General features: G+C 41.3%; 1 protein-coding gene across 2 annotated transcripts; it reads right to left on the reverse strand.

Moving 5' to 3' along the window:
* Positions 1-4093: 4093 nt before the first annotated feature.
* Positions 4094-19955, reverse strand: tex (THO complex 3 homolog tex). Of its 2 annotated transcripts, XM_053788780.2 has the most exons (6): positions 19639-19955; positions 15480-15636; positions 14828-15041; positions 13711-13872; positions 10910-11063; positions 4094-5090 (listed from the first exon to the last, which is right to left on the reverse strand). In XM_053788780.2, exons 1-6 carry the CDS (start codon positions 19816-19818, stop codon positions 4983-4985), a joined length of 975 nt encoding a protein of 324 aa, XP_053644755.1. In that variant the 5' UTR covers positions 19819-19955; the 3' UTR covers positions 4094-4982. The 2 variants fall into 2 exon arrangements, with proteins under 2 accessions (XP_053644755.1, XP_053644757.1); XM_053788782.2 differs by lacking the exon at positions 10910-11063.
* Positions 19956-23897: the final 3942 nt, after the last annotated feature.

A 23897-nucleotide genomic window follows, 5' to 3' on the forward strand; every position in this document is an offset into this window, starting at 1 on the left:
ACATGTGTAGTGCTACAAAAGCAGATCTACATTCACATGTGTAGTGCTACAAAAGCAGATCTACATTCACATGTGTAGTGCTACAAAAGTAGATCTACGTTCACATGTGTAGTGCTACAAAAGCAGATCTACATTCACATGTGTAGTGCTACAAAAGCAGATCTACATTCACATGTGTAGTGCTACAAAAGTAGATCTACGTTCACATGTGTAGTGCTACAAAAGCAGATCTACATTCACATGTGTAGTGCTACAAAAGCAGATCTACATTCACATGTGTAGTGCTACAAAAGCAGATCTACATTCACATGTGTAGTGCTACAAAAGCAGATCTACATTCACATGTGTAGTGCTACAAAAGTAGATCTACGTTCACATGTGTAGTGCTACAAAAGCAGATCTACATTCACATGTGTAGTGCTACAAAAGCAGATCTACATTCACATGTGTAGTGCTACAAAAGCAGATCTACATTCACATGTGTAGTGCTACAAGAGTAGATCTACGTTTTTTTTACATATTTTCAAATATAACAAAAAAAAAAAAGTAGATCAAAGTTTTTTTTACACATTTTCAAATGTAAAAAAAAAAAAAAAAAAAAAATCTACTTTTTTTACATACTTTCAAATGTTGAAAAAACGTATATATGCGTTTGGACCGTTTACGGGTTAAATGATGTGATTACTGGGAAGAAAAACTGTGTGTGTAGGAAAGATAGATTGTTCCAATAAAGCTTAAAATATGCGTTTCCTTCACTAATGTGGGCAGTTAGCCACTCAGATCCACTCCTGATGGAAGTTGACACAACCAAACCATCAGATGTGGAAAAAGACACTTATGTACAGTTCAGGACATTTATTAAAGGAAACGTTTCGCCACGAGTGGCTTCTTCAGTCCTAATACAGAGAAAACTAAGAAAACACACATATATATAGTGGCGGGAGTCAGGTGAGGTGATGCCTGGGTAGAGGTGGTGGTGGTAGTAGTAGTAGTAGTAGTAGTAGTAGTAGTAGTAGTAGTAGTAGTAGTAGTAGTAGTAGTAGTAGTAGTAGTAGTAGTAGTAGTAGTAGTAGCAGTAGTAGTAGAAGTAGCAGAAGTAGTAGAAGTAGTAGTAGTAGTAGTAGTAGTAGTAATAGCAGTAGTAGTAGTAGCAGTAGTAGTAGTAGTAGTAGTAGTGGTAGTAGTAGAAGTAGCAGTAGTAGTAGTAGTAGTAGTAGTAGTAGTAGTAGTAGTAGTAGTAGTAGTAGTAGTAGTAGTAGTAGTAGTAGTAGTAGTAGTAGTAGTAGTAGTAGTAGTAGTAGTAGTAGTAGTAGTAGTAGTAGTAGTAGTAGTAGTAGTAGAGGATATTACCCATCCTGGGAACTGGTGTTACTTGATGCCAGCAGGTCCCTCTCTTGCCTCACCTCCTTAGTTCCATTACTACTACTACTACTACTACTACTACTACTACTACCACCTCTACCCAGGCATCACCTCACCTGACTCCCGCCACTATATATATGTGTGTTTTCTTAGTTTTCTCTGTATTAGGACTGAAGAAGCCACTCGTGGCGAAACGTTTCCTTTAATAAATGTCCTGAACTGTACATAAGTGTCTTTTTCCACATCTTGTCGGTATCACCATACCATTTCCTCAAACCATCAGAACTAAGTAGGATATCATCACATATTGTAAAAGTACCAGAAATACTATACAAATCATTCGTGGATCCTACACGGAGGTTAAAAAATATGATAGATGTTATCAACAAATTTTGTTGAAAATAAGAAAAAGTTTTGGAGTGAGATTAACAAGTTAAGAAAGCCTAGAGAACAAATGGATTTGTCAGTTAAAAATAGGAGAGGAGAGTTATTAAATGGAGAGTTAGAGGTATTGGGAAGATGGAGGGAATATTTTGAGGAATTGTTAAATGTTGATGAAGATAGGGAAGCTGTGATTTCGTGTATAGGGCAAGGAGGAATAACATCTTGTAGGAGTGAGGAAGAGCCAGTTGTGAGTGTGGGGGAAGTTCGTGAGGCAGTAGGTAAAATGAAAGGGGGTAAGGCAGCCGGGATTGATGGGATAAAGATAGAAATGTTAAAAGCAGGTGGGGATATAGTTTTGGAGTGGTTGGTGCAATTATTTAATAAATGTATGGAAGAGGGTAAGGTACCTAGGGATTGGCAGAGAGCATGCATAGTTCCTTTGTATAAAGGCAAAGGGGATAAAAGAGAGTGCAAAAATTATAGGGGGATAAGTCTGTTGAGTATACCTGGTAAAGTGTATGGTAGAGTTATAATTGAAAGAATTAAGAGTAAGACGGAGAATAGGATAGCAGATGAACAAGGAGGCTTTAGGAAAGGTAGGGGGTGTGTGGACCAGGTGTTTACAGTGAAACATATAAGTGAACAGTATTTAGATAAGGCTAAAGAGGTCTTTGTGGCATTTATGGATTTGGAAAAGGCGTATGACAGGGTGGATAGGGGGGCAATGTGGCAGATGTTGCAGGTGTATGGTGTAGGAGGCAGGTTACTGAAAGCAGTGAAGAGTTTTTACGAGGATAGTGAGGCTCAAGTTAGAGTATGTAGGAAAGAGGGAAGTTTTTTCCCAGTAAAAGTAGGCCTTAGACAAGGATGTGTGATGTCACCGTGGTTGTTTAATATATTTATAGATGGGGTTGTAAGAGAAGTAAATGCGAGGGTCTTGGCAAGAGGCGTAGAGTTAAAAGATAAAGAATCACACACAAAGTGGGAGTTGTCACAGCTGCTCTTTGCTGATGACACTGTGCTCTTGGGAGATTCTGAAGAGAAGTTGCAGAGATTGGTGGATGAATTTGGTAGGGTGTGCAAAAGAAGAAAATTAAAGGTGAATACAGGAAAGAGTAAGGTTATAAGGATAACAAAAAGATTAGGTGATGAAAGATTGGATATCAGATTGGAGGGAGAGAGTATAGAGGAGGTGAACGTATTCAGATATTTGGGAGTGGACGTGTCAGCGGATGGGTCTATGAAAGATGAGGTGAATCATAGAATTGATGAGGGGAAAAAGAGTGAGTGGTGCACTTAGGAGTCTGTGGAGACAAAGAACTTTGTCCTTGGAGGCAAAGAGGGGAATGTATGAGAGTATAGTTTTACCAATTCTCTTATATGGGTGTGAAGCATGGGTGATGAATGTTGCAGTGAGGAGAAGGCTGGAGGCAGTGGAGATGTCATGTCTGAGGGCAATATGTGGTGTGAATATAATGCAGAGAATTCGTAGTTTGGAAGTTAGGAGGAGGTGCGGGATTACCAAAACTGTTGTCCAGAGGGCTGAGGAAGGGTTGTTGAGGTGGTTCGGACATGTAGAGAGAATGGAGCGAAACAGAATGACTTCAAGAGTGTATCAGTCTGTAGTGGAAGGAAGGCGGGGTAGGGGTCGGCCTAGGAAAGGTTGGAGGGAGGGGGTAAAGGAGGTTTTGTGTGCGAGGGGCTTGGACTTCCAGCAGGCATGCGTGAGCGTGTTTGATAGGAGTGAATGGAGACAAATGGTTTTTAATACTTGACGTGCTGTTGGAGTGTGAGCAAAGTAACATTTATGAAGGGGTTCAGGGAAACCGGCAGGCCGGACTTGAGTCCTGGAGATGGGAAGTACAGTGCCTGCACTCTGAAGGAGGGGTGTTAATGTTGCAGTTTAAAAACTGTAGTGTAAAGCACCCTTCTGGCAAGACAGTGATGGAGTGAATGATGGTGAAAGTTTTTCTTTTTCGGGCCACCCTGCCTTGGTGGGAATCAGCCAGTGTGATAATAATAATAATAATAAATTTCACATCAGGTCGAAAGTTAAACTGAGGGACCAATTTAACTTTTGATCTGATTCCTGAACTGGTAATTAAAATTTTTACAGTACATAATGTAATTAACTGATCTTCGTATGGAAGTGGAACAGAATTTTTCCTCCATAAGTCATGTGTATCGTAAGACGCGACTAAAATGCCGGGAGCAAGGGGCTAGTAACCCCTTCTCCTGTATACATTACTAAAGTTAAAAAGAGAAACTTCTTTTTTTTTTTTGGGGGGGGGGCCACCCTGCCTAGGTGGGATACGGCCAATTTATTGAAAGAAGTAATTAACTCATATACAAATTTGTTTTAATATGGTATGAACACATATTACAACTGGAATGATATGAAATGGCAGTGCTGAGCATTCTCTTGTAATTGGTGACAATTTTATTTATCAAAAATATGTAAGTAACTATTTTCAAAGGATACTAAATTCAGATAAAGTATTTACTTAGAATCAAAAAGCCACTCTCAAAAGTGTATCTTAAATATGTATTATAAAAACTTTCTTCAATAGCTTATTAAGAAATACATACATGTATTTTTAATTTTTACCAGCAGTAATGTCCAATACTTAATATTTAAACTATTTCCTATTTTAGTGTTGATTTGTGATTGCAATTACGTACTACCTATCTACCTACACAGCAAAATCAAATTATCTTCAGAACTTGAAGAGTAGAATTGAAGCATTAGACACCAGTCGCAAGGACCCAAATATTCAACAATCCCTGCATACCTTTTCAACTCCTTTCACAAGGATCCCAAAGCCTGACAGTCCGAAAGTACAATCTCAACACTATTCACAAAGACTGGAACACTATTGCTCCATCATACAATTTTAAATCTAGGCACCAAGACCCCAGTACTACACTACTGACTCATGAAATCATAATGACATGTTTACTAGTTTACTACACTACTGTACAGTTACAGAAAACAATCTCAACTCATTCCACAGGGACCCCCGGAGCTTGGTAGTCCAATCTCGAATCCATTCATAATGGCCCCAGTGTTACTATTCCAGTGCACAGTCTCAACTCTACTCACCAAGACTCCAACACTTGACACTTTCAGCAAACGCCAACTCCTTTTACTACTACCCCAACACTTGCAAGTTCCAGCACTGAATCTCAGCTTCTTTCACAGAGCTCCAACACTTGAGCAGCTCCAGCCTTCTGTCTCAACTTCGCTCACCAAGACCCCAGAGTTTGACAGTTCCAGCGTCGCGGTCGCGTTCTCGATCATCTTTGTCATCACAAGCGTATGCCAGAAGAAAGTGTCTTGGATGCTGAAAAGAAAATAAAGTGAATATGTAACAATGCTGAAGAAAAATAAGTGTGTTGCAAACATTATTACAATGTGAGAAATAAAATTAGATGCATATACAGTGGACCCCCGCATAACGATCACCTCCGAATGCGACCAATTATGTAAGTGTATTTATGTAAGTGCGTTTGTACGTGTATGTTTGGGGGTCTGAAATGGACTAATCTACTTCACAATATTCCTTATGGGAACAAATTCGGTCAGTACTGGCACCCGAACATACTTCTGGAGTGAAAAAATGTCGCTAACCGGGGGTCCACTGTAGTATCTGAAAAAATACGGACAAAAACCGAACATTGTTTGTACACAATGAGTAGCACGTTCCAATGTACTTTTTTTTTTTTTTCAACAAGTCGGCCGTCTCCCACCGAGGCAGGGTGACCCAAAAAAGAAAGAAAATCCCCAAAAAGAAAATACTTTCATCATCATTCAACACTTTCACCACACTCGCACATTATCACTGTTTTTGCAGAGGTGCTCAGAATACAACAGTTTAGAAACATATACGTACATATAAAGATACACAACATATCCCTCCAAACTGCCAAACTTCTTAACAATTCTTAATCCTATAAAATTTCCTTTCCAGACTAAGAGGCCTGGTCAGAGAATGTACTTCTCAACAGTTATTATTTTTTATTTTTTTTTTAACAAGTCGGCCATCTCCCACCGAGGCAGTTATTAATCCTATAATATTTCCTTTGCCACCTAGGAGGCCTAGTCTGAGACCGGGCAGTGTTGAAGATCATTCTCAGAATGAGGAGACACTTGTACAACATTTGGGAATCTGTACTACAGAAATGTTTCGCCAGCCTGTGACTTCTGCAGTCCATTGCAGAGAAGAACGGTGGAAGATGAGGAGTTTGAGGTAATCAGTCCCTCAGCCTGGAGTCGATGTGTTCTGTCTATCAGTCTTGAAAAATGTTGCGTAAGAGTCTCATTCTTCAACTGGTCTTTTTTCTAAACCACATGCATCATATCAATTCCTGAAACCACTAACAGATAAAACTTGTCAGACTATTTTAGCAAAATGAAATCATCAGCTGAAAAATAAAAATCATCAAGTGTGTTGCCAAAAAATGATAAAAAATCAGATACATTAATTTTTTTTTTTTTTATTATCACACTGGCCGATTCCCACCAAGGCAGGGTGGCCCGAAAAAGAAAAACTTTCACCATCATTCACTCCATCACTGTCTTGCCAGAAGGGTGCTTTACACTACAGTTTTTAAACTGCAACATTAACACCCCTCCTTCAGAGTGCAGGCACTGTACTTCCCATCTCCATTAAGTCTTTCAGAAATCATTATATTGCAACTGCAACTTGATAGGTCACAATAAGCCGTAATGCCCAGTAGAATAAACGTCAGATGCTTTGAACCACTTACATAACCCATGTGGGTTTAGGATATATTTCTGGATATAATAATCTGTCTGAAGCAGATCTGTGTACTATAATTTTAAGTGAATTTATTATAATTATTATTATATTCATGGGGAAATGATGAATTTGTAAGGGTTATGCAGAACCTTGGAAATGGGAGCTAATCAGGTCTGATCCAAGGGAAGGTTATCTTTAGTTATTATTATTATTATTATTATTGTTACTCTTATTATTGATCATCATCATCAGGGGGAAGCTCTAAACCCTCAAGTTTCATGCAGTACCTGGGACGAAATCAGATTTAACGGAAAAGTAAATCCAGTTCCTTGAACCAAGAGCCTTTCACTGGCATCAGGCTCCAATATCTTACATCAAGAGCCCATCAGCCATGTCAGACACTGGTGAAGTTGACCCACATCAAGGCTCCAATATCTTACATCAAGAGCCCACCAGCCATGTCAGACACTGGTGAAGTTGACCCACATCAAGGCTCCAATATCTCACATCAAGAGCCCATCAGCCATGTCAGACACTGGTGAAGTTGACCCACATCAAGGCTCCAATATCTTACATCAAGAGCCCACCAGCCATGTCAGACACTGATGAAGTTGACCCACATCAAGGCTCCAATATCTCACATCAAGAGCCCATCAGCCATGTCAGACACTGGTGAAGTTGACCCACATCAAGGCTCCAATATCTTACATCAAGAGCCCATCAGCCATGTCAGACACTGGTGAAGTTGACCCACATCAAGGCTCCAATATCTTACATCAAGAGCCCATCAGCCATGTCAGACACTGGTGAAGTTGACCCACATCAAGGCTCCAATATCTTACATCAAGAGCCCATCAGCCATGTCAGACACTGGTGAAGTTGACCCACATCAAGGCTCCAATATCTTACATCAAGAGCCCATCAGCCATGTCAGACACTGGTGAAGTTGACCCACATCAAGGCTCCAATATCTTACATCAAGAGCCCATCAGCCATGTCAGACACTGGTGAAGTTGACCCACATCAAGGCTCCAATATCTTACATCAAGAGCCCATCAGCCATGTCAGACACTGGTGAAGTTGACCCACATCAAGGCTCCAATATCTCACATCAAGAGCCCATCAGCCATGTCAGACACTGGTGAAGTTGACCCACATCAAGGCTCCAATATCTTACATCAAGAGCCCACCAGCCATGTCAGACACTGATGAAGTTGACCCACATCAAGGCTCCAATATCTCACATCAAGAGCCCATCAGCCATGTCAGACACTGGTGAAGTTGACCCACATCAAGGCTCCAATATCTTACATCAAGAGCCCATCAGCCATGTCAGACACTGGTGAAGTTGACCCACATCAAGGCTCCAATATCTTACATCAAGAGCCCATCAGCCATGTCAGACCCTGGTGAAGTTGACCCACATCAAGGCTCCAATATCTTACATCAAGAGCCCATCAGCCATGTCAGACACTGGTGAAGTTGACCCACATCAAGGCTCCAATATCTTACATCAAGAGCCCATCAGCCATGTCAGACCCTGGTGAAGTTGACCCACATCAAGGCTCCAATATCTTACATCAAGAGCCCATCAGCCATGTCAGACACTGGTGAAGTTGACCCACATCAAGGCTCCAATATCTTACATCAAGAGCCCATCAGCCATGTCAGACCCTGGTGAAGTTGACCCACATCAAGGCTCCAATATCTTACATCAAGAGCCCATCAGCCATGTCAGACACTGGTGAAGTTGACCCACATCAAGGCTCCAATATCTTACATCAAGAGCCCATCAGCCATGTCAGACACTGGTGAAGTTGGCCCACATCTCAACACACCCTCAACTTCAACACTGTGGCAAGCAACTCAGTCTTATTTATTAACCCCTTAACTGTCCAAACGTAGATCTATGTTTGGAGCGCTAGTGGTAAGAATGTAGATCTACGTTTGGAGCGCTAGTGGTAAGAATGTAGATCTACGTTTGGAGCGCTAGTGGTAAGAATGTTGATCTACGTTTGGAGCACTAGTGGTAAGACCATAGATCAACGTTTGGAGCACTAGTGGTAAGAATGTAGATCTACGTTTGGAGCACTAGTGGTAAGACCGTAGATCTACGTTTGGAGCACTAGTGGTAAGAATGTAGATCTACGTTTGGAGCACTAGTGGTAAGACCATAGATCAACGTTTGGAGCACTAGTGGTAAGAACGTAGATCTACGTTTGGAGCACTAGTGGTAAGAACGTAGATCTACGTTTGGAGCACTAGTGGTAAGACCATAGATCAACGTTTGGAGCGCTAGTGGTAAGAACGTAGATATACGTTTGGACAGTTAAGGGGTTAAAGATCACATACTGAAAACAGTCAAAATAATCAAACTTTTTTCTAGAGAGAATTCTCATACCCGAAGTATACCTGGCCCTGTCTGTGACCAGGCCTCACGGTGGATCAGGGCCTGATCAACCAGGCTGTTACTGTTGGCCGCACTTTAAGTGCCTGTCCAGTGCCGTCTTGAAGACAGTCAGGGGGTCTACAAATAATCCCCCATATGTATGCTGGGAGGCAGCTGAGCAGTCTTGGGCCCCTGACACTTATTGTGTTGTCTCTTATCGTGCTACTGGCACCCCTGCTTTTCATTGGGGGGATGCTGCATAACAGCTCCTCTTCCTTGGATCAAGAGCTTTTACCAGCATCAAGGCACTTGAGGGGTCTTCAGGAACTGACACTCAACTCATTATAATGGGGTAAGTGGAAGAGCGGACAACATCTCCCAGTGAAGGTATATAGCATAGCAATGTTATTTTTTTTGGTTTATTTTTTATTAACACACCAGCTATTACCCACTGAGGCAGGGTGACCCCCCCCCCATAAAAAAAAAAAAAAAAAAAAAAAACTTTCACTATCACTCACTCGATCACTGTCTTGCCAGAGGTGTACCGACACTATAGTCCGGATGTCCCTTCAAGCCACAATATTACATACTATCATCAATTTTACATTCGTAAAGAAGTGGTAAACCTGTAGGGATCATACAGCACTTGGGAAAGGGGCAGTTATCAGGTCTGAATCACGGAAGAGCAAGATAGCTCCAACAGAATGGATCAGAAGCCCTTCAGCATCATGACATCACTCTTAAAGGAACAGTACTGTTATTTATCATCTTCCCCAAGGCCTAATCTCAGACTAGGCCTCCTAGGTTGGAAAGGAAATATTACAGAATTAAGAAGCACACAGGAGAGTAACAACATGTGTATAATTAATGCAAAAAAGTTTGCAAGATCTACCTGCCATCTTACATGTTAATGAGACAGAAAAGATCAGTAATCTTGCCAGAGTGCACAAAAAAAATTACCAGTTTCCTATTTTACACTCATATGACATGATGTAATACTAATAAGGCTAATGTACCTTACCCATGCTAGTGTGAAGGTAGAGTGACGAGTGACCTTATCCATGCTAGTGTGAAGGTAGAGTGACGAGTGACCTTATCCATGCTAGTGTGAAGGTAGAGTGACGAGTGACCTTATCCATGCTAGTGTGAAGGTAGAGTGACGAATGACCTTACCCATGCTAGTGTGAAGGTAGAGTGATGAGTGACCTTATCCATGCTAGTGTGAAGGTAGAGTGACGAGTGACCTTATCCATGCTAGTGTGAAGGTAGAGTGACGAGTGACCTTATCCATGCTAGTGTGAAGGTAGAGTGACGAGTGACCTTATCCATGCTAGTGTGAAGGTAGAGTGACGAGTGACCTTATCCATGCTAGTGTGAAGGTAGGGTGACCTTACCCAAGCTAGTGTGTAGATATGGTGACCTGACCCATGCTAGTGTGATGGTAGGGTGACCTTACCCATGCTAGTGTGAAGGTATAGTGACCTTACCCATGCTAGTGTGAAGGTATAGTGACCATACCCATGCTAGTGTGAAGGTATAGTGACCTTACCCATGCTAGTGTGAAGGTATAGTGACCATACCCATGCTAGTGTGAAGGTATATGACCTTACCCATGCTAGTGTGAAGGTATAGTGACCATACCCATGCTAGTGTGAAGGTATAGTGACCTTACCCATGCTAGTGTGAAGGTATAGTGACCATACCCATGCTAGTGTGAAGGTATATGACCTTACCCATGCTAGTGTGAAGGTATAGTGACCATACCCATGCTAGTGTGAAGGTATAGTGACCATACCCATGCTAGTGTGAAGGTATAGTGACCATACCCATGCTAGTGTGAAGGTATAGTGACCTTACCCATGCTAGTGTGAAGGTATAGTGACCATACCCATGCTAGTGTGAAGGTATAGTGACCTTACCCATGCTAGTGTGAAGGTATAGTGTCCGTACCCATGCTAGTGTGAAGGTATATGACCTTACCCATGCTAGTGTGAAGGTATAGTGACCTTACCCATGCTAGTGTGAAGGTAGGATATGCAACACTGATGTGTGCCACCTGCTCCCCAGTGGCTATGTGAGCAATGTCAATCATCTGATCCTCGCTGCCTGATGCCAACAGCTGACCATCATGAGAGAAACTCAGGGTGCGAACCGGCCATTCTAATCTGTGGAGTATTTATTGTGACTACAAAAATAAAACTATTCAAAGAACATTGTGTTATATACATCAAAATTATGTACACATTGTACACTGTATCATTTTGACAACATTGGTCTTACTTAACAATTAACCCACAAATAAGATAATTCCATATTATTATTATTATTATTATTATTATTATTATTATTATTATTATTAAGTATTACAGGACATCCAGCAGGCATTTGTGAGCATGTCAGAAAGGAGTGAGTGGAGGCAAATGTTTTTTGGAACCTGATGAGCTATTGGAGTGTGAGTAAGGAAATGTTTTGTGAAGGGATTCATGGAAACTGGATTCATGGAACTGGAGTCCTGAAGGTTGGTAGTACAATGACTGCATTCTAAAAGAGGGATGAAGATTCTGCACTTCAGAGGATCATCTGAACTCTGATGTCAGCTTACTTCTGACAAGATAGTGTTTGAATGAATGATAGTGAATGCATTTCCTCTTTCCTTGGGTCACCCTAACTCGGTGGGAAATGGCCAGTACCTGGAGGGGGTTTTGGGGGTCAACACCCCCATGGCCCGGACCGTTCCGTGACCATGACTGAGGGAAGTGCTAGAGAATGAGAGGTAATCAAGTGTGATCTAAGAAAGCAAAGGGCAGGTCTCATTCCCAGGCTCAAGGATAAAGCACAAATAACCCGCACGTAGGAAAGAGGAGCTTACGACGTTTTGGTCCGACTTGGACTGTCCCTGTCTGCTGGCCTATATATACTCCCTCCTCCTCTCATTTTTGTTAGTGTGACTTTGTAAACAGTCCAAGTCGGACCGAAATGTCATCATAAGCTCCTCTCTCCTATGTGTGGGTTATTTGTGTATTGTTCCAGTCATGTTACTGTGCCTTTTTTTGTTATTCAAGGATAAATCTGTACACAAACTTTTCAGACCTCTTCACCTGATCACACTTATGGTTTACTCTCAGTTTCTCTGTCATTTTCACCTTGATAATGGTCCAGCACCAACCAAAACAATGTCTAAAGATTTATTCTCAGTTTGTGGGTTAGTTGAGAAATGTTTCTGCCACAGTATTGTGACTTATTCTTTAGTGTCAATACTAAAGGGTACAGTCTAAAACATATGTTATAAATGTAATTAGCTGCATGAGCAGTCCAAATGTAATTAACTGCATAAGAAGTCCTAATGTAATTAACTGCATAAGAAGTTCTAATTTAATTAATTGCATAAGTAGTCCTAACTATGTCTAGTTCTTAAGTAACTTGTAAGCCTTATGATTAGTTTCCCAAAATGCAGTGCATATATAGTGGCTTTCTTTTGTGCCTACCATTGTATTTATTCATGCAAACTGCATTTTTGTATGACAAAGAAATAAACATTATTATTATTATTATTATTATCATCATCATCATCATTATTAAAGGGTACAGTCTACCAAGTAGCAACATGGGTGTTTGCGCCACAATTCAGAGCCTCTTTAAGTTAACCAGGTCTCCTAGAATGGTCTAAAAACAATACATCCAGCAACAAAGCAGTACAGTAGGGCCCCGCTTTACGGCGGAAGCCTGGAACCTAACCTGCCGTATAAGTGGGGCCCTATTGTATGTGGAAACCAAAGATGACATAAAAATTGTGAAAAAGAGGCAAATTGTACTAGCTTCCATCACTGAGCTCACTTTGCACACGAGCCTAAGCGAATCTCTGACAGTGTCCTAAATACAGTGGACCCCCGGTTAACGAACTTTTTTCATTCCAGTAGTATGTTCAGGTGCCAGTACTGACCGAATTTTTTCCCATAAGGAATATTGTGAAGTAGATTAGTCCATTTCAGACCCCCAAACATACACGTACAAACGCACTTACATAAATACACTTACATAATTGGTCGCATTTGGAGGTGATCGTTAAGCGGGGGTCCACTATATACAGAACAATTCTACTCGATGTTTAATTTTATGTTTATGTGGGATTTACCTACTCATTCATAAGGGTTCACGGCACAATATAACACTTTACCTAAGAACAGTATTTAGATTTAACATTAGATGCCTCATAACTGAATAATCAGATATAATATGGTTTAGTTCAGTGATATTTAACAGTTCTGGCACTGCTATTGCTACCACTTGAGCTTGAAGACATAACTATAATTACCCTATTACCCAATTGTTTTTAAACACACCAGCCATTTCGCAACAAGGCAGGGTGGCCCAAGAAAAGAAACACTTTTACCATCACTCACTCCATTACTGTCCTGCCAGGGGGTGCCAATACTACAGTTCAAAACTGTAAATATCACCACCCTCTCCTTCAGAGTGCAGGCACTGTACTTCCCACCTCCAGGACTAAAGTCCAGCTAGCTGCTTCACCTGAATCCCTAGAAAAAAGCAAAATTCTTCTATGGGGCTAATATTACAGCAGGTTAACCCTTAAACTGTCCAAACGTAGCTCTAAGTTCGCTCGCGTAGCTCTCCAAATGTAGATCTATGTTTTTTTTACATAAGAAAGCATGTAAAATCAAACGTAGATCTACGTTCGGAGCACTAAGCGAGAGAATGTAGATCTACATTTGGACAGTTTAAGGGTTAAATACCCCTGGTCTAGCTTATACCTAAATAATTAGACACCAACACTGGTTAGATTCTATATTATACCTGGATAATGTCATGCGGCAGTAGAGTTCCTGCGCATCCCAGATAGACACGAGGGCATCAGCAGAGCCTGTGGCAAAGTACTGCCCATTTGGTTCAAACTTGATACAAATACAGTTGCCAGGATGAGCATGAATGCAGTGAACTAGCTCCATCTCCGGATAACTGTGGATTAGAAAAATTAGCAAATACATTATGGGTAGGATAAAATTAGTGTACAAGTTTTTTTAACGCTGCTACTGCTGCTCATCTGTTTCTAATTCCATGGGTCATTATGTACATCCCCATGGTTCAGTCCCAGACACAGCTTCCTGACTGATGATCATGGATAGATGGACTTGTAGATGAATGGTTCAGAGAACCGACATGTTGATAAATTAGACACATGTGCAACTCTTGGGTATCTTTATCTTTATAATTATTTAGATGGACTTAAATAATTGTTACAACAAAATGGTAATAAATATGAAGATGTAGTTTATTGCACATGATAGCAAACAAGTATAAAACTACAGTGGAACCTCAAAAATCGAACTGCTCCCAACACGACCAATGATGTATGTGTATTTTTGTAAGTGCTTTTATAAGTGTATTTTTGAGGGTCTGAAATGGACTAATCTAATTTACATTATTCCTGATGGGAATAAATTCATTCGGTAAAGGCACTCGAACAGCCTTCTGGACCGAAGAAAGTTCAATATTTGAGGTTCCACTGTATATGCTTGTCTAATCCACGTAAACTCAATATGTGCAGTTAGTGGCCTGTAACACAGCTAACCAATACTCCAGTTCACTCCACGTATCTACATCAGAGGAGCAGGAAGGAAATATTTGATGGGGGGCCCATCATGCCCATCCCGTCTACGAGGGAACTTTGTGTTGTGATAATTCTGCTGCTGTATGCAGAGAACTGCATTTGCTTGTCTTATACCAAATTTTTGTAATAAATTTTTAAAACTAGTAAAGGATTTTGTGGCCAACATTAGACTGGGATTGTCTTCTACAAGCTGGATGTTTCATTTTTAAATGAGCAAGAGTTATAAAGCTAATTATAAACCAATCTGGTGTATCGACAGTATAAAGGAACAGTAAGCTATAGAAATAGGAGGTCTTAACTAACTTGTAGATGTGAATGTATCCTTGACCACTCTGTGCATTGGTGAGGTAAAACAAATCATTGGCATTGTTCCAGGATAACTCGTTGACTTCAAATTTAAACTGCTGTTCGTGACGGATCTTCTGGCTGCGCACATCAATGAAAGAAACCAGGTCCTCCTTGTTGCCAACTGCAATAGTCTGGCCATCTGGGGACCAAGTGATGTTGATGTTCTCACCTGTAGCGCATATATATATAATCATTATTAGATGAAAACTCACATTACTGCCTCCACCAAAAACGACAAATATATTTTTGCCTTTCACAGCAACTGGTATAGCATCAAATACACAATATGAATCCAGATCACTTCATACTGTTTATAATAGAGGAAGGTCCAGATTATTCTTGCAGACTGAGAGAAAAGATGGATGCACTGAGAATTCAACGAACGTAGGCCAACAGGGGTACTGCAGTGCTCCCCTGTTCTCGTCCCCTCACAAGAATTCCTTAAAGCCAGTGAGCAGGATCTTGATCCAAGAAACTGGACCCGCACATCTCTTCTCTTTATCACATTTGATTGTATTCCACTCCCCAGGAACTATATAACCCCTGCAGGGTTATATAGTTCCTGGGGATTTTAGTTACTTAACAATCAGACAGTTGCATCACTTACCTTTTGTATTGATGGTCGCAGAACATTTATGGGTGCGTGTATCCCAAATTCTTACAGTTTTATCTCCACTGGCTGAGGTGAGCTGTTCAGAGTGTGTCGGGTGCCAACACAATTGGTCAACACTATCACCATGACCTTTATACGTGTAGTCCTTTCTCTGTAACCAAAGCACAAGTGTCAGTTTAGACTTCTACTTTCTTGGGAAACTTTCAGGCATTATCTCCAGACAACTTAATTACATTAAACTAGGCATTCTAATAATCTAATGTCAAATCATGGACTAGATGGGGCTTGAACTAGCATCAAGCAAGTCTTAAAACACACAGGACTGTGTTTTTTTACTTGCCATGGGTTCAAGCCCCACCTGTTCTGTGATTTATTGTATTACTATAATCTAACATTGATAATTGAGTTTACTTAGGTACAGGTCCACATAAGTACAATTATCATACTGAGTTACATATATGTAAATTACCCCACCAAGATAACCCAAAAAAAAAGTCTGACAAAGTTACTTTTTTTACAATGGAGTCCTTAGATTTCCTATTGGGTTATACAATACACAATAATCTGGAAGGGAATAAAATGTCATAATACCATAGCTGAAACAATTCATCAAAAAACTGCACTTAAGAGAGGAACATTATAACAACATTTCAGTCTCTCCTGAACCACTGTCAAGTCAAAACTAAGACATCACAAACTTTCTCTCTTAAGTGCACATTTCTGATGAATTGCCAAGCAGTTTTAGGTTCTCGTTTTAGTGTGCCTGAAATGCCCTGAATAACAAGTCATTTCAAAACATACGAAATAAATTTCACCTCACTATGTAACAACTGTGTACTTTTTGGAAATAGAAATGTACAGTGTAACCCTGAGTTTCGGCCATAATTCGTTCCAGAAGGCTGTTCGAGTGCCGTTACCGAACGAATTTGTTCCCAAAAGGAATAATGTAAATTAGATTAGTCCGTTTCAGACCCCCAAAAATACACTTACAAAAGCACTTACAATAATATACTTACATAATTGTTCGAGTTGGGAGGCGGCTGAAACTCGGGGTATCACTGTATTATTATTTATTGTAATTTTGCTAACATCAAAGCTAGCACACACAGCTCACACACTGAAGTCCAGAGTTCGAATCCCCGGTACAGCTGGAAAACATTAGGGACATGTTTCCATAAGACACCTGCTGTCCACGCTCATCCATCAGTGTAAAAATGGGTACATAGGTGTTAGCGGACTGGTGTGAGTCGCATCCTGGGACAAAACTGACCTAATTTGCGAGAAATGCTCTGCATAACAAGCAGCTTTCTATATAGTAGCATGTCACTGATGTCAGCTATGGTTTGTATACCTTGTACATGTACTTGGATGTACCTGTAGAAATTTTGGCCATAATTCGTTCCAGAAGGCTGTTCGAGTGCCGTTATCGAACGAATTTGTTCCCATAAGGAATAATGTAAATAAGATTAGTCCGTTTCAGACCCCCAAAAATACACTTACAAAAACGCTTACAAAAATACACTTACAAAAACACTTACAAAAATACACTTACATAACTGTTAGAGTTTGGAGCTGTTCGAAATTTGAGGTACCACTGTATATTATTATATTATTCATGTGAAAGTACCGAACTTGTAGGGTTCCTGTAGTACCTTGGGAATAGAAGTTAAATAAGATTTGAACTGAGGAAGGGGAAGATGGCTCCAGTTTTTAAGAGCAGGAGCATTTCACCTGCATGAAGCTAGGTGAACAGAGGATACCTGTGCTGTGGATCAATCTCTTTTTTGATTATAATAATAATAATGTAGATCAATCCCAGACCCCTCAATGTGTGAGCTGAGGATGCAACACTGGGAATATTCATTGATGAAGCATTTCACCTGTGTTACAGCTTTATCAGTAGAATACAGAGATGCATTACACTTCTGGAAACATCAATCTCAGTGGAAGATTAACCCTTCAACTGTCCAAACGTAGATCTATGTTTTCACGTGTAGTGCTCCAACCTTGATTTTCTCCATAAGAAAACATGTAAAAAACGTAGATCTACATTCGGAGCGCTATGCAAGCGAACGTAGATCTACGCTAGGACAGTTTAAGGGTTAAGTAGAGAAGTATGTAGTTTGATGTACTCAGTCTTCCAGCAAGGTTTACGTCGATGTCTAATTTTTAAGTTGTCTTAAAGCATCAGAAATAGTTTGCCCAAAATGAATTATAAAGTAGTGGCTTTCTTTTGTGCCTACCAATGTTTTATTATATGTAAACTACATAAAAAGAAATAAAAAATTGAATTTGAAGGCTGATATCTCCAGGAGTGTAATTCATCTTTGTATTCTGCTGATAAGCTGCAGTCCAGGAGAAACACTTCATCAACAATGATATTTACCTGGAGGATTTCGGAGGTCAATTCCCCCGCGGCTCGGTCTGAGACCAAGCCTCGTGGTGGATCAGGGTCTGATCAACCAGGCTGTTACTGCTGGCCACATGCAAACTGACATACGAACCACAGCCCAGCTAGTCAGGTACTGACTTTAGGAGCCTGTCCAGCACCTTCTTGAAGACAGCCAGGGGTCTATTGGTAATCCCCCTTATGTATGCTGGGAGGCAGTTGAATAGTCGTGTGGTGGACATATACAAATGTAGTATGATGCTTTCCTTTAATTCACAACATTTCACCCAAGGAATTCAATAATTCTTAAGATAGATAAGATTTGGTTCGGATTTTTAACCCCAGTGGGTTATTATTATAATCATGGGGGAGAGCTAAACCTGTAGGATTATACAGTGCATGTGGGGGTGAGGGAAGGCATTCAGACTCAATTCAGGGAACCGGAGTACAGCTCCAACTCCCTAGATCAAGAGCCCCTCACCAACATCAAGGAACCTCCCTTGAGGGGCCTAGATCATGAGCCCCTCACCAGCATCAAGGAATCTCCCTTGAGGGACATAGATCAAGAGCCCCTCACCACCATCAAGAAACCTCCCTTGAGGGACCTAGATCAAGAGCCCCTCACCAGCATCAAGGAACCTCCCTTCAGGGGCCTAGATCAAGAGCCTCTCACCAGCATCAAGGAATCTCCCTTGAGGGACCTAGATCAAGAGCCCCTCACCAGCATCAAGGAATCTCCCTTGAGGGACCTAGATCAAGTGCGCCTCACCAGCATCAAGGACCCTCCCCTGAGGAACCTAGATCAAGAACCCTCACCAGCATAAGGTCCCTCCCCTGAGGAACCTAGATCAAGAACCCTCACCAACATCAAGGGCCCTCCCCTGAGGAACCTAGATCAAGAACCCCTCACCAGCATCAAGAACCCTCCCCTGAGAAACCTAGATAAAGAACTCACCAGCATCAAGAACCCTCCCCTGAGGAACCTACATCAAGAACCCCTCACCAGCATCAAGGACCCTCACCTGAGAAACCTAGATCAAGGGCCTCTCACCAGCATCAAGGACCCTCCCCTGAGGAACCTGCATCAAGAACCCCTCACAGTATCAAGGACCCTCCCCTGAGCAACCTACTTCAAGAACCCCTCACCAACATCAAGGACCCTCCCCTGAGGAATCTACAAGAACCCCTCACCAGCATCAAGGACCCTCCCCTGAGGAACCTACATCAAGAACCCCTCACCAGCATCAAGGACCCTCCCCTGAGGAACCTATATCAAGAACCCATCACCAGCATCAAGAACCCTCCCCTGAGGAACCTACATCAAGAACCCCTCACCAGCATCAAGGACCCTCCCCGAGGAACCTACATCAAGAGCCCCTCACCAGCATCAAGGAATCTCCCTTGAGGGACCTAGATCAAGAGCCCCTCACCAGCATCAAGGACCCTCCCCTGAGGAACCTAGATCAAGAATCCTCACCAGCATCAAGGGCCCTCCCCTGAGGAACCCCCCAGCAGCATCAAGGACCCTCCCCTGAGGAACCCCCAGCAGCAACAAGGACCCTCCCCTGAGGAACCCCCACCAGCATCAAGGATCCTCCACTGAGCAACCCCCAGCAGCCTCAAGGACCCTCCCATGAGCAACCCCCACCAGCATCAAGGACCCTCCCCTGAGGAACCCCCCCCCCCCACCCCCTAGTGTTACAAATCATACTCAACATTATCACCACTTACAACATAAAACAAATAACATAATAAATTCCTCACCAGTGTCTCGCGGTGACCATCAAAAACAAATATAGTGACACATTTATCATAAGATCCTGACGCCAGGCGGCGACCATCAGCATTCCAGCCAATAGTATGAACCTTAGAGTTGTGTCCCACGTATTCTTTCTGCTTATTATGAGAGTGGAAATACGTCCTCATGTCGTCCAGGTACACCATTTTATCTTCTTCGTCCACTTGGAGGTTAACTCTTAATGTTTGTTGGGTTTATCTGGGCTATAACTCTTAAATGAATGAGTAATAAATCTTTTATCCTGCACGAGTCAGGATTGTTTGTTTGTTTGGGGTTCATAAGGGCCACTGACGGGTTACGCCGTAATGAACCCGACTTCCCGATATTATGCAAAGATTTAGTAAGTAAGTAAGTTTATTCAGGTATACACAAATACAGTTACATAGAATTATCATACATAGCAGCATGTGTGTAGAGAACCTGGGATAACCCAAAAAAGTCAGACAGAGTGACTTATTTCCATTGGGGTCCTTTTACCTTATTATTATAATATAAAGGTTATAATATTTTCTTATTATTCTACAATGAAGATAACATCTCATTATCATACTAAAAAGACTATTTACTACACGAGGGTCATCAAGACTATCTACAATACGAGGGTCATTACTAGGAATATGGTAAAATTTACACGTATGTTAGCTAAAAAATAGAAAATCATTCCCCTCCCTTTCTGTAGCTACATTCATCAGACACCTTTTTGCAGTCTTCTTGAACTGGTTCATGCTATGACTGGCTTTGACATGTGCGGGCAGTCTGTTCCATTCCTTTATTGCTGTACAATAAAAGGTGTTTGACGCCTGGCCAATGACTGTGGGTACTACAAAGTTGTGCTCTCTCCACCTAGTACTATGATTGCTTTGGTTCCCAACCTTGACAAAATTGACAGCAAGATATTCTGGACATTGTTCGTGAGCAATTTTATAAACATGATTTAGCTTCAGTTGTTTTACTCTGTCTTCAACATTCAGCATATCCAACTGCTGTAATTCATCCTGGCCTCCATGTTCTCTTGGTCCCAGCCCCAGGATGAATCTTACGATTTTGTTCTGGGTGATTTGCAGTCTATCTTTCAGTTTTTTTTGTCAAGACAGAGTACCATGAAGAGCAAGCGTAATCCATATGGCATTGTATAAGGGCTAGACATAGGGTCCTGCGAGCCTCAGTAGGTAGACACTGTGCTTGTCTATACAGGAACTTCAGTCTGGCATTCGCTTTCTTTACTACACTGTTCCCTATCAATTCTCCTGACATGCATGGGTCAAAGGGGATTCCCAAATATTTTACTGATGAAACCAAAGTGATGGGCTCCCCATTACACTGGACATTAAAATTATTTACCCTTCTCAGTTTATGTTTCGTGCCAAAGAGAGTGGCTTCAGTTTTCCCTAGGTGTAATGATAGTTTGTTGTCTACTAACCATTTGCTGCAGGACTCCAGTTCCAGTGTTAAAACATTAGCTATATCTTGTGGGTCTTTACCTGACACTAACAGAGCACTGTCATCTGCATACAGTAGGAGTTTGCACTTGACACTGATAGGTATGTCATTGACATAACATAAGAATAATAAGGGACCCAGAATACTACCTTGGGGAACTCCACATGTTATCGGCAGGGGTTCTGATTCTGTTTTGTTGATTTTGACTATTTGTCTCCTGTTGCTAAGGTAGGACTTAAACCAGTCTACAGAACCTATACCGATAGCTTGAAGTTTATTACATAATATATTGTGGTTGACTGTATCGAAGGCCTTTTGCAGGTCTAAGGTTACCATACCTATGAGGTTCCCCTTTGACATTTCAGTTCTCAGGTAATCCATCAGATTAATTAGGGAGGTGTCGGTTGAGTAGGATCTTCTAAAGCCCGATTGATAGCTATGGAGAATGTTGTTGTTATTAAGGTACTTTAACTACTTGAGAATACACCGCCCTCTCTAGAATTTTAGATATACTGAGTATACTAACAGGCCTATAGTTGCTGACATCAGACCTACTATTTTTCTTGAAGATAGGAGTAACTCTGGCCTCCTTGAACCCCTCCGGTACGGTATTAGTGGTGATTGATAGATTTATTATGTGAGCAATAGGGATTGACAGTTCAGAAGCACCATCTTTTAGGAACTTAGACGGGATGTTATCAGGGCCTGTGCTCTTAGTTGGGTTTAACCTGCTTAGTTCTTTTTGAATAAAGTCATGAGATACACTTACTAGTTGACAACTGTTTGGGGTTACCCCTTTATTGGTATAGTATGTTTGAAACTTATCAGAGTCTGTGTTAAAGGTATTTGATGCAGCTGGTAGTTTACTTACTAGTGTTGATACAACAGATGTGTAGTAGGAATTAAAGCAATTTGCCACCTTAGATGTTTCGTGGCATACCTCATTATCGATAGTGAGTACTATGTTAGACCTATCTACTGGCTTATGGCTATACCCCAACTGTTTTAGTTGTTGCCAGAGCTTTCTGGGGTTATGCTTATACTCTTCAATTTTTGAGCAATAGTGTTTTGCCTTTGCTCCTTTTATAAGTCTCTGTACTCTGTTCCTCACCCTTTGGAATTCATTTAGTGCTGCAATATCCTGTCTGTTTGCTTTAAATCTTTTTAGCAGCTGGTCTCTGAATTTCATATTATTTAATATCTCAGTAGTCATCCAGGGTTCAGTTCTTCGTTTAATCCTAACCTCTTTAACTGGTGCAATATTATTAAGAATGGTAGTGAACATTGTTTTGAATTTTTCCCAGGCATCGTTTACGTCCCTGCAACTTGTTATCTCTGTCCAGTCACAATTGTGTAGCCTATTTACCAGTGTTTCTTTACTGTAGTTTCTAGTTGACCTCATTTTTATTGTCCTGTGTAGGCCTACCCTATCCCTAGTGATTTTCCTGGTGCAGTAAATGATGAAATGATCACTAAGACCTGTGGTAATGATGCCTGACTGACTAATGTTCTCAGCGCGGTTAGATGTTTGTTTGCAATCGTGTCATTACGATTTCTTGAGTCAAGTGATAACAGTTTTACCACAGTTATCCATTATTATTATAATCAAGGGGAAGCGCTAAACCCGGAGGATTATACAGCGCCTGGGGGGGGATGTGGAAGGCATTCAGGCTTAATTCGGGGAACTGGAGCACAAATCCAATTCCCTAAATCAAGAGCCCCTCACCAACATCAAGGAACCTTCCTTGAGGGGACACAGTTATCCAATGTTTTCTAATGTTATTCTCCCCCCCCCCCTGTAATCTCCCTTATCCATAATTACTGCCGCATTTGTGTTGCCTACTTTCGTAAGGTAAAGTCCAGGATCTTTCCTTAATTCATGGTATAACTTAACAAAATTTTTATTATATTTTATTTGTTGCCTAATTTATTATTATTATCAAAGAGAAGAGCTAAACTTACAAGGGATATATAGCTTTGTTGCCCAAGACTGGGCCATGAAGGAAAAATGAACAATAGTTCCTTTGTAAGTAGAAACAGAAGCTAGAAGTTTTAAATTTGATCCGGACACCCACGCCGACCAGCAACTTCAGTGGCGGGTCGTTATATGACTAACACCCGAGACAGGAAACTATTAGCATTATTATTATAATCAAGGGGGAAGCGCTAAACCCGTAGGATTATACAGCGCCTGTGGATGGGAATATAAGGTATTCAGGCTTAATTCATGGAATTCAACAGCCCCTCACCAGCATCAAGGAACCTCCCTTGAGGGGCCGAGTCAGGCAACATTATTATTATTATTATAATCAAAGGGGAAGCGCTAAACCCGGAGGATTATACAGCAAGAGTCTGGCAACAAATCCCGTGTTTCCTGACATATCTTACTGAGCCTAATCTACTTATATTACCCGGCAATATTGCCGGGTACATACATTCACGTCTCCTTTGTTGGAGTTCACTCGTTCCAACCTGAAGTTTTAAGGGGCACGTCAGTGCCCCTGTTTTCTAATGTTATTCTCCCCCCCCCCTGTAATCTCCCTTATCCATAATTACTGCCGCATTTGTGTTGCCTACTTTCGTAAGGTAAAGTCCAGGATCTTTCCTTAATTCATGGTATAACTTAACAAATCTTTGGGGACAATTATATTGTAGAGGTCTGATGCTCAGACATTTTGATCAGGACCTGATCCATCACGTGACCTGGTCACAGACCGGTCCACGGGGGCGCTGACCCCCCGAAACCCTCTCCAGGTATACCCCAGATATTCCTTTTATTAAACAG

The sequence above is a fragment of the Cherax quadricarinatus genome, chromosome 89, assembly GCF_038502225.1.
Source record: "Cherax quadricarinatus isolate ZL_2023a chromosome 89, ASM3850222v1, whole genome shotgun sequence".
NCBI classification, from domain to species: Eukaryota; Metazoa; Arthropoda; class Malacostraca; order Decapoda; family Parastacidae; genus Cherax; species Cherax quadricarinatus.